The 8,530-nt window shown below is 52.6% G+C and overlaps 2 protein-coding genes across 2 annotated transcripts in view; one reads left to right on the top strand and one right to left on the bottom strand.

The window, feature by feature from the left end:
* The first annotated feature begins 2,295 nt into the window (after positions 1-2,295).
* On the top strand, positions 2,296-3,209 carry LOC113217907 (NPC intracellular cholesterol transporter 2 homolog a-like). The gene is made up of 3 exons (XM_026437996.2): positions 2,296-2,461; positions 2,554-2,840; positions 2,921-3,209. Exons 1-3 carry the CDS (start codon positions 2,371-2,373, stop codon positions 3,011-3,013), a joined length of 471 nt encoding a protein of 156 aa, XP_026293781.1. The 5' UTR covers positions 2,296-2,370; the 3' UTR covers positions 3,014-3,209.
* Positions 3,210-3,269: 60 nt separating this feature from the next.
* LOC113217833 (ATP-binding cassette sub-family A member 7-like) overlaps positions 3,270-8,530 on the bottom strand; it is a 10,229-nt gene continuing 4,968 nt past the window's right edge. Inside the window, exons 5-18 of the mRNA XM_052275046.1 lie at positions 8,225-8,407; positions 7,664-8,082; positions 7,435-7,590; positions 7,178-7,330; positions 6,858-7,064; positions 6,596-6,774; positions 6,338-6,512; positions 5,896-6,011; positions 5,664-5,805; positions 5,289-5,400; positions 4,944-5,203; positions 4,094-4,405; positions 3,444-4,010; positions 3,270-3,365 (exon numbers count right to left, since the gene is read on the bottom strand). Coding sequence (XP_052131006.1) covers positions 3,321-3,365; positions 3,444-4,010; positions 4,094-4,405; positions 4,944-5,203; positions 5,289-5,400; positions 5,664-5,805; positions 5,896-6,011; positions 6,338-6,512; positions 6,596-6,774; positions 6,858-7,064; positions 7,178-7,330; positions 7,435-7,590; positions 7,664-8,082; positions 8,225-8,407 — 3,026 coding nt within the window. The 3' untranslated portion in view covers positions 3,270-3,320. The remainder of the gene's footprint in view (positions 3,366-3,443; positions 4,011-4,093; positions 4,406-4,943; positions 5,204-5,288; positions 5,401-5,663; positions 5,806-5,895; positions 6,012-6,337; positions 6,513-6,595; positions 6,775-6,857; positions 7,065-7,177; positions 7,331-7,434; positions 7,591-7,663; positions 8,083-8,224; positions 8,408-8,530) is intronic.

The following is an 8,530-nucleotide window of genomic DNA, read 5'->3' as shown; positions in this document are numbered from 1 at the left end:
CTAGAGCTGGGATGGTGACGGAATGAGGAGGGGGGGGGGGGCTACAATTACTCTCAATGGCCTTAGTTACATTCACTTTGTACATTAAATTTTCCATTTCAGGCCATTTGAGGCTTTCATTACTCGTTCTTTACCAGCCCACTTAACCCTCTTGGTGATAGGAAGAACGAGTATTGATCTCAGTGTGGTGTCACCCTTTACGAACGGTTTGTGCTTTCATCTAGGGACACATAACACCTACAGACATGATAGTACGATTATAGAGCGAAGACGCTGGTCTTAATTAAAGCAATGAACCTTTCTACAGGTTATTTAATGGTATTATTTTGAGCACTCGTACTTTGCGAGTTTTCATTCTCTCTATAGTTAGATACCAAATACCAACAGCCCGATAAAAGTGGAACAGAAGAAATTTTAGACATTCATTTAAATATGCATAGAGAAATGTCAAAATAAAAAGTGTGGCACAAGGTAGTAAATTTAAGGGCCATCTACAATGTAGCAGAGTAGGAAAGAATAGGGCGTGGGGAGTGACGAAGTGGCCCCTTCTGAGCGCCCCGCGAAGTGTCGCGATTCGCGACAACTCGAATGCCTCGCGATGAGGGTGACTCGCGAGGACATCCGCGAAGCATCCCCGTGGTGTGGTGTGACAAACCGTGACATATCACTTCGCGGGGCATTCGCGAGGAAAAGCATCCTAACCTCACTTCCCTTTACTCTACTCTTAAACCCTACTCGCCCTTTAAAATGAGGTTATGTAGATGAGTTTGTGGATGAGTACCACTATTGTGTTCTACGCATAGAGGTGTCTCTATGACACTATACTGACAAATCTATAATTTGCAAAGACGAACCAGAACAAAAAGAAAATAACAACAGCAGTTTCTTACCTCCGCGAAGTCACAAACAACCACAAGACCATTCAAACGACAACAGTGTTGGCAGTTGGCTTTTGCCCGGCCGTAGTCTCGTTGCAGGGTATGTGCGTCCACTTATGTTGACGAGAGCAGGCGGCTAGCAGGGAGTATCGCCGCTCAGGCGCTGAGGGTAGGCCACCATCTCCAGACAGACCCTTGGCGGGAAGGCCTACCCGACGCGCCGCAGGCGTTGTCATTCGAAATCGAAAAAAGTGGCTTTTGGACTTGCCCTAACCAACATTGTTTCCATGAAAAAAATTGAATGGAAGTGACAGAGATTATTTTTAGACAGTCCCTTAAAGACTGTTTCTACCAGCAGGAAAAAAACGTGCCCCTCCCCCCCTCCCTTGCTCTTCCTTTGGGAGCAGGGACTTAGGCCAGGGTCAATGATTATGTGCAGAGCAGGTCCTTGCCTTCTGCTTGTACCCTGAAGGCTTTGGATTTCATAATAATATTATTAGCCGAAAAAGGATGTTCTATAGGCGGGTTGGATTAAGCTGACTCTAGCTGCCGGCATTGTGGCGGATTTTGGTGAGTACACTTTGACAACAAATATTGGTAGTCTCTGGCCAGAGTAGGGTACATTGTTTATTTATATCTGTTGGGCCGCAAGTGAAGTGAACTAGTGCGAGAACAGAAAGTAGCGCGTATGCAATGCTTTGAGACGAGACAACCCCAAGTCGAGCCAGCTGATGGGAAATGCGTGATTCATTCCACTGATATAGAAATACCTACATTTTTCCTTTTCCCCCTTTCTATTTTCAGCTTTCCTTTTCCCTTTACTTTCGCTCACTCTCCATTTCCCCTTTCTTTCTAAGCTGTTTGCCCCCCCCCTCACCCTTTTCCCCAAATCCACCCCTCCCAACGAGGAGGGCAAAGTCAGCATGACATCAAAATGACGTCAAAATGACCCTTAAGGTCAAAATTGGGGACCATTTTGATGCCTTCGTGATGTCAAAATAGTCCCCTACGTTGGTTTTAGTAGTCATTTTGACATCATTTTGATGTCATGCTGACTTTGCCCTCCTCCTTGGGCTGCGTTTTGAGATACAGCGCACAAAAGAATAACGAAATGTGTCACGGTAGACTTTGAAGAGAAAACAAAACAAAAGAAGTCGAAAGGGGCCCTTGCAATTTAGTGTAATCATATATGGGTCGACACAAACGGTGATTGTGGTTCCCGCCACTCAGGTGTGGCGTTGTGAAATGCGTGTGACTCAGCGGGATAAACTGATCCAAAACCCTCCGGCCGCGTTATCTGCAGCCACCTGGACTGCAGGTGTCCGGGGGCCGGGCACGCAGGTGCTCGAGCAGCTGACTGATAACCCCTCGCCTGCAGCGTCCGCAGGTGGTGGACACCTGGTTTGGTGCGCCGCTCGCCTTGCACTTAGTCCCTCATATAACTCGTCGCTCCTCGCTAGTCTCGTCGCTAGTAGTGCTTCTTCTCGCCGACATGAAGTACCACACCCCCTCCCCGATGCTGCTGCTCGCGGTACTGCTGCTTGCAGCCGGCGCGGCTACGGCAAGCACGCCCTTCTTGTCCTGTGAGTATAGGGGGCGCATGGCGTGGCCGTGCGTTCTGGACCTCACAAGCGGCGATTTTCACCGAATGGTCGGTGTGCTTGCGATGTTCAAGGCACGGAGGCCCACGACCCGATCGCGCTGCGCATCAAGGGTTGCGCCAAGCAGCCGTGCCTGATCGAGAAGGGGTCGGTCGCCGTCATGGAGGTGGACTTTGAGGTCGGCTGGGACGTGACGCAGCTCGACGTGGCGGTGACGGCCTACGCCCTGGGCACGGTCGTCAACTTTCCCCTCAAACAGAAGAACGCGTGCATGTCGTTGACCAACGCAGAGTGTCCCCTCGACCAGTACGAAGAGATTACCTACAAGCTGGAGCTAGATATAGACTCCAACTACCCCAATGTGAGTTGACCGCGTATTTCAGGGTATAACTGTGTTAGGCGCTGACGGAACAAATGAACCATTTGACTTTTTTCATGCAGATTTCACCCGCCGTGGAAATCGCTCTCCAAGATGAGAGCAAGAAGACTATGATGTGCTTCCGAGTAAACTTACAAGTCGTAGACCCAGCGTAAACGCCATTATCTCCTACATATTTATAATTTATTTATTTATTTTTGAAAAAAGGTATAAGAAAAATATTTTTGTTTTGTTGACACATTCTCTGCGGCCCATTATTGATGCTTTAACGTGAGAGCGTGACCACATACTGGTCATGCCTCAGGGAACGTGGCAAAGAATTAAATGGTACACATGAGCCAGTTCCGGTCACATAGTTTCCATTTATTTGTCGATTATTTGCAAAATTGACACCGGTAACACAAGGGACCATATACCACCACAATATTGCCTCTTACTTATCGCCCCTCCCCTCTTCCTCCCCTAAGGCTGCTCCGCCCTCTGCGCCCGCGCGAACCGCATGAACACCTGGAACACGCAGAATAAGAAGTAACAACACCCGTCTGTAACAGCAGTAGTACGCATAAGGGAGAGATCGACACTTACGTCCTCGAGGGTGGTCTGCGTGACGGAGTAGTCCTCGACGCTGCCCCCGCGCCGTGCCTCGTCCAGGGCGGTGAAGATGGCTATGAGCGACAGATGGGGTGGCAGTTGCAGCTTGATCTGGTGCAGGTGGCTCTCGACCACCGTGGCGCCCTGCAGCCGCTGCAGCAGCAGCTCGGTGGCCTCGTGCACCCGCGGCAGGCTGCACCGCACCACGGCCAGGTAGCCCGAGCCGTACTTGTGCTTGAGGTGGTGCGGGCTGCCGATGCAGGTGAGCTTGCCGTTGACCATGATGGTGAGGCGCGCGCACAGGGCCTCGCACTCCTCCATGCTGTGCGAGGTGAGCAGCACGGAGCGGCCCGATGCCACGACTCGCCGCACGCGCTGCCACACGAAGCGCCTCGCCACCGGGTCCATGCTCGTGGTGGGCTCGTCCATGTACAGCAGCGACGGCTCGCCGACCAGCGCGATGGCGGCCGACAGCTTGCGCTTGTTTCCGCCCGAGAGGTCCTTGGCGTTCTTGTCCTTGTGCGCGCCCAGGTCGAACAGCTGGATGGCGCGGCGCACGGCCTGCGGGACACGAGAAGGGCGCAGTGCATTAGCGTCCGCCGGTGTCCGTGTGCACGGCACAGGGTGCCTCATGAGATACGCACCAGGGGCCGATGCCTGTCCGGCGTCCCCCGCAGGCTGCTGTACAGGTCGAGGTGCTCGCGGACCGTGAGCAGCGGCACGAGCGCGTCGAACTGCGGGCAGTAGCCCGTCATGCGGCGCACCGAGTCCATGTCGGCGCGCACGGACCGCCCGGACACGAGCGCGTCCCCGCCGGAGATGAGCGTGTCTCCCGTCAGCATCTTGAAGATGGTGGTCTTGCCGGCGCCGTTGAGGCCGAGCAGGCCGAAGCACTGGCCGCGCTCCACGCCGAGCGACACGCCCGCCACCGCGGGGGGCGCCTTACGGTTGTAGCGCTGCGGACAGGAAACACATAATAATGTCACCCATCCCCATTTTGTAGTCAATAACCTGTTTATTTCGGAGGTATACATTTTGTAGCCAATACTATCCGTCTGAATATGGAACATCGTGAAACTTGTAGGTCCACTTAGGGATGGATACGCTGCACTTGCAGTTTGTGTAAAATTTGCACTATCGACGCATGCGAATCGTACAAAGGCAGTTGTAGAGCATTACAACCCGGAAAGGACGCTCTTGAATCGAGTACGTAAATCAACTTGCCCGGATGCGAATGTATTTGGCAAAACTAAGATCATACCAGTCCCTATGTCCTATGCAAAGTATTACTGAGTAGATAATTGTTGATAGTTGTTGACAACTAACAAAAAGTAATATGTAAAATTTGTTCATTGACAGTACTAAGAATTTACTTGATAAGTAACCAACATTATTCATTCACCCAGGATCATTTAGGCTTATCAAGGCTTAAGTATGTTTTTTTTTTGTTTTTTATATAAAATCTTTTGTTTACAGCTACCGCAAGGTAGGTACCTTAGTAATCCTCTTGAGAACGAGAATGTCCTGGTCGGCGCCGCCCTCCGCGACACGCCGCTCCTCTCGCAGCACGTCGTCTCCCTTGTTGGCGACGCCCTGGGCGACCACATTGACACTGCCCCGCGCCAGACCGTGCCACCAGTGCGTGCTCTGCTCCGCGAGGAACACGGCGACCGCTAGCACCACCGACATGACGGCCATGGCCACCAAGTACTTGCCCGTGACTTCCCAGTCAAGTGGTGGGATGCGCTCACGCCCTGAAAAGCCGGTAGTGCGAACCTGAGAGCAACTTACTTTCGAACAACACACCAGACTTCGTGGTTATCGTTATAAATACCGCACCGTAACGCTTGGTTTCTCCTACGTAGTGGTTTATTGCCACGTTAAGGAATCCCCGTCCTAGACAGTATTGTGGCAGCATCAGGAGCACCGCCTCCAGGGTTGGCAGGACTTGCTACGGCCAAGAGAGCGTAACATTCTTTCTCATTCAGTCCAGTCCAGTTTCAGCCCTAATGTTGGCAAACATCTACAGCCTACAGTAGGGTTGGAAATTTCCAAGAAAATTTCCAGAAAAAAACGGAAGACTTACCAAAATCTGGGAGATTTTTCCATTTTTTTCCAGAAAATTTTTCGTTTCCCCCGAAATTTTCCTGAAATTTTCCGTAAACTGTCCAGGGCTTCAACCCTAGCCTTCAGCATTTAGGAAGCGCTACCCACCGAGCTCGTGTACGCCATCACCAAAAACGTGTCTACGCTGACAAAGCCAATGAAAATATTTCCTGTCAAGAGCACCAGGAAGGCCATACTGGGCGTGCGGAAGAACCAGTGGAAGATATATAGCAGCGGAGTGCAAGCCATCCTGAGCATGGGCAAGATTAAGACTCGGAATACATTTGACGAGCTCATTATAAATGTAAAAGGCATCGACGCCTAGGTACTCACTACTCACCCATAGAAGAATAGGAGAAGTATGACTGCCCAGAGATTTTCGCACGGTAGAAAATATGGAATTCGGAACGCGATGAAGGCCATAATGACCAAAATTTCGGTTGCTGCGAAGTTCACCTACATGAGAGGAATAAAAGCCTTTAACGAAAACCATTACAGATACGACTTCCAGGGCCGGAAATCGATTCTTCTTGGTTCAGTTTTCACTGACAAACGAAAAACGACAGATAAAAATGCCGCGTTGCTGTTTTTTTCCTATAATTTTTGCCACTTTTGTTGCTATGCGTTACCGGTGCCACGACGCTACCGCGCTCGCTACGTTGTGGGCTCGGGCGCCTGTGGGGTAGGCCGTCCCGCATCACAGCCGTGCGCTCCCGCCCCGGTGTGGCCTACGCTGCGACCGTCAGGCGCCCGGCCAGGCTGACCTCCCGCCCGACACTCACCAGATCCCACGTGTAGTTCTGCAGCCAGTAGATGTAGGGCCGCAGACCGGATACGAGCTGCAGGTGCTTGGACTGCCCCACGCGCTCCTCCACAAGGTACATGACGAAGGACGCGGGTACGAAGCTCATGGCGAAGAGAAGCATATTCGTGGACCAAACGACGAGGTTTTTATCTCTGAAAAATGCCAGCATAAGAGTTACTGGAAATGCCACCAGAACTGCAAGAATAATTCCTGAAGTAAGACTGTTCATACAGACCCTGGGTCTATCCCCTTTTCGCCATCCTCGTCCTGGTCGGCAGGCAATGCCCAGCTATTCGTCAGGATGCCGTAGTCCCTTGGTGTCTTGTCGGGCGGTAGAGAGGCCCTCAGGATCACGTTGTTGATGGCGTTCTGGTACGCAGGGACGGAGGCGTAGCCATTTGTGGAGAACCAGATCTGGGAGGACATGAGAAGGGGGCTAGGACTAGGATCACCGGCCCATCTGGGATCTGGGACACTTGCGCTAAAGCGAGATGTACCCTTGTATTGTCAGCAAGTCCAAACTCCCCGAGCTGAGCGAGCGACCCGTTGTCGTACTGGACGCCGAACGAGACCCCGCCGAACCTAGTCCGCTGGCACGCGCTGTTAGTACTCATGAGCCAGGTCTCGGTGTCACTTCCAGTCACGTTGTAGACCAGTTCCTTGCTGGGGAGGAGGGCCACCGACCAGTCTGCGCCTGGAGGATTCTACAACGTGACAGGACGACAGGACAGTGGATAAAGTAGGCATTTCCCAGGATAGTCTTTTCGATCGAGTGAGTTAGGCTGGCCGACCGCTATACAAGTACTGGGACACTCACCGACGGCGAGTTGGCGCACTCGTGGCCAAGCTTGCTGCGGTTTAGGAGGTCCGACTCTTTGTTGACGGTGCCGCCGGCGACGAGGCTCGCACTTAAACCGTCGATTTTCATTGACTCGGTATATTTGACTCCCCAGGCGTCGCCCTGCGCGGGCTAGAGTGAGAGAGATAAAAAATATATGATGAGAGAGAGACAGACAGGAAAAGGGAGAGACACGGGCAAGGCGAGGGGCATATAGACAAGACTGATTACGTTACTTCTTCCAATTCAAAGAAAGACACCACGGGCCAACTGAGTAGAGATGGCTGCATCTGGATCGCTGTGTCCCGCGTGCCTCGAGCTTGAGGGGTGCCGCTTTTGCTTTCAGTTCTGAACGCGAGGCCGAGCAATACGATGATGGCTGGCAGCATGAGCTGGAGAGACGACACTAATCAGGAAGGATACCGTTCAAAGGAATGCGATTTGTTTTCTGGCACTGCAAGATACCTGCGTGAAGTAACCCTTCGGATCGCGGCGGGCGTAGTTGAAGCGCTTGCGCGTGAGGGCGGCGAACTGGTGCCACAGGAGCCTGCCGCCGGACAGCGGGTCCATCAGCAGCTCGCTGGAAGAGTCGTCATCTAGCACATTGGCCACATCGCTGCGGCTGCTACCCACGTCCACCTCCTCCTCCGTGCGGCCTGCCACCCTTAGGAAGATCTCCTCGAGCGAGGTGTCCGAGATGGCGTACGACGCGATGCTCAGCTCCTCGCGCCGCTTGTCCAGCCGCGCGAGCAAGGCGATGATAGCGTCCACATTGTGTCGGTCAGGCAGCGTGTATACCAACTCGGACTCCTGTACGTCGTCGCGGTCCTGGAGCTGCGCGGTCGGCATTGCAGACTGCACCTCGTGGTGCAGCCGCTTCTTCCCTGTGACAGAGTAACAGTGACTCAGTACAGATACATAGAAGTGAACCCGTGTGTGAGTGTGTGGCAGGGCATTCTAATGATTTTTTTTGAGGGGTGGGTGGTGGTGGGTAGGGGGCTGTTAACCGGGTATTTATCCTCTCACGCTCAAGGTCGTAAGGCTTGGCCTCCTCCAGCTCGACGGTCAGGTGGTAGCCGCTCCCCAGGCGCTCCTTGAGGAACACGCTGGAGCCGCAGCACTGCAGTTGGCCCTCGCTCATGATGGCGATCCGGTCACCGAGCAGGTCCGCCTCGTCCATGAAGTGCGTCGTCAGGATGATGGTGCGTCCTGTGCCAAAAATTCAAACGAAAATTAGAAACCTTTTAGTTACTACGTAATCTGGCTTAAAAGCTACTTGTTCAGACTGCTGATGGTGCGTCCTGTGCCAAGAATTCAAACGAAAATTAAAAA

Source organism: Frankliniella occidentalis, unplaced genomic scaffold (assembly GCF_000697945.3).
Source record: "Frankliniella occidentalis isolate FOCC.00 unplaced genomic scaffold, Focc_3.1 Scaffold498, whole genome shotgun sequence".
NCBI lineage: Eukaryota > Metazoa > Arthropoda > Insecta > Thysanoptera > Thripidae > Frankliniella > Frankliniella occidentalis.
The sequence above is the reverse complement of the archived record's forward strand: the minus strand, read 5'-3'. Positions and strand labels throughout refer to the sequence as shown.

Excerpts from the sequence above, each read along its gene's own strand:
- LOC113217907 (XM_026437996.2), top strand. The coding sequence starts at position 2,371 with ATGAAGTACCACACCCCCTCCCCGATGCTGCTGCTCGCGGTACTGCTG. Across the intron at positions 2,462-2,553 it reads AAGCACGCCCTTCTTGTCCT|GCACGGAGGCCCACGACCCG; the intron begins GTGAGTATAGGG and ends GCGATGTTCAAG. Across the intron at positions 2,841-2,920 it reads TAGACTCCAACTACCCCAAT|ATTTCACCCGCCGTGGAAAT; the intron begins GTGAGTTGACCG and ends TTTTTCATGCAG.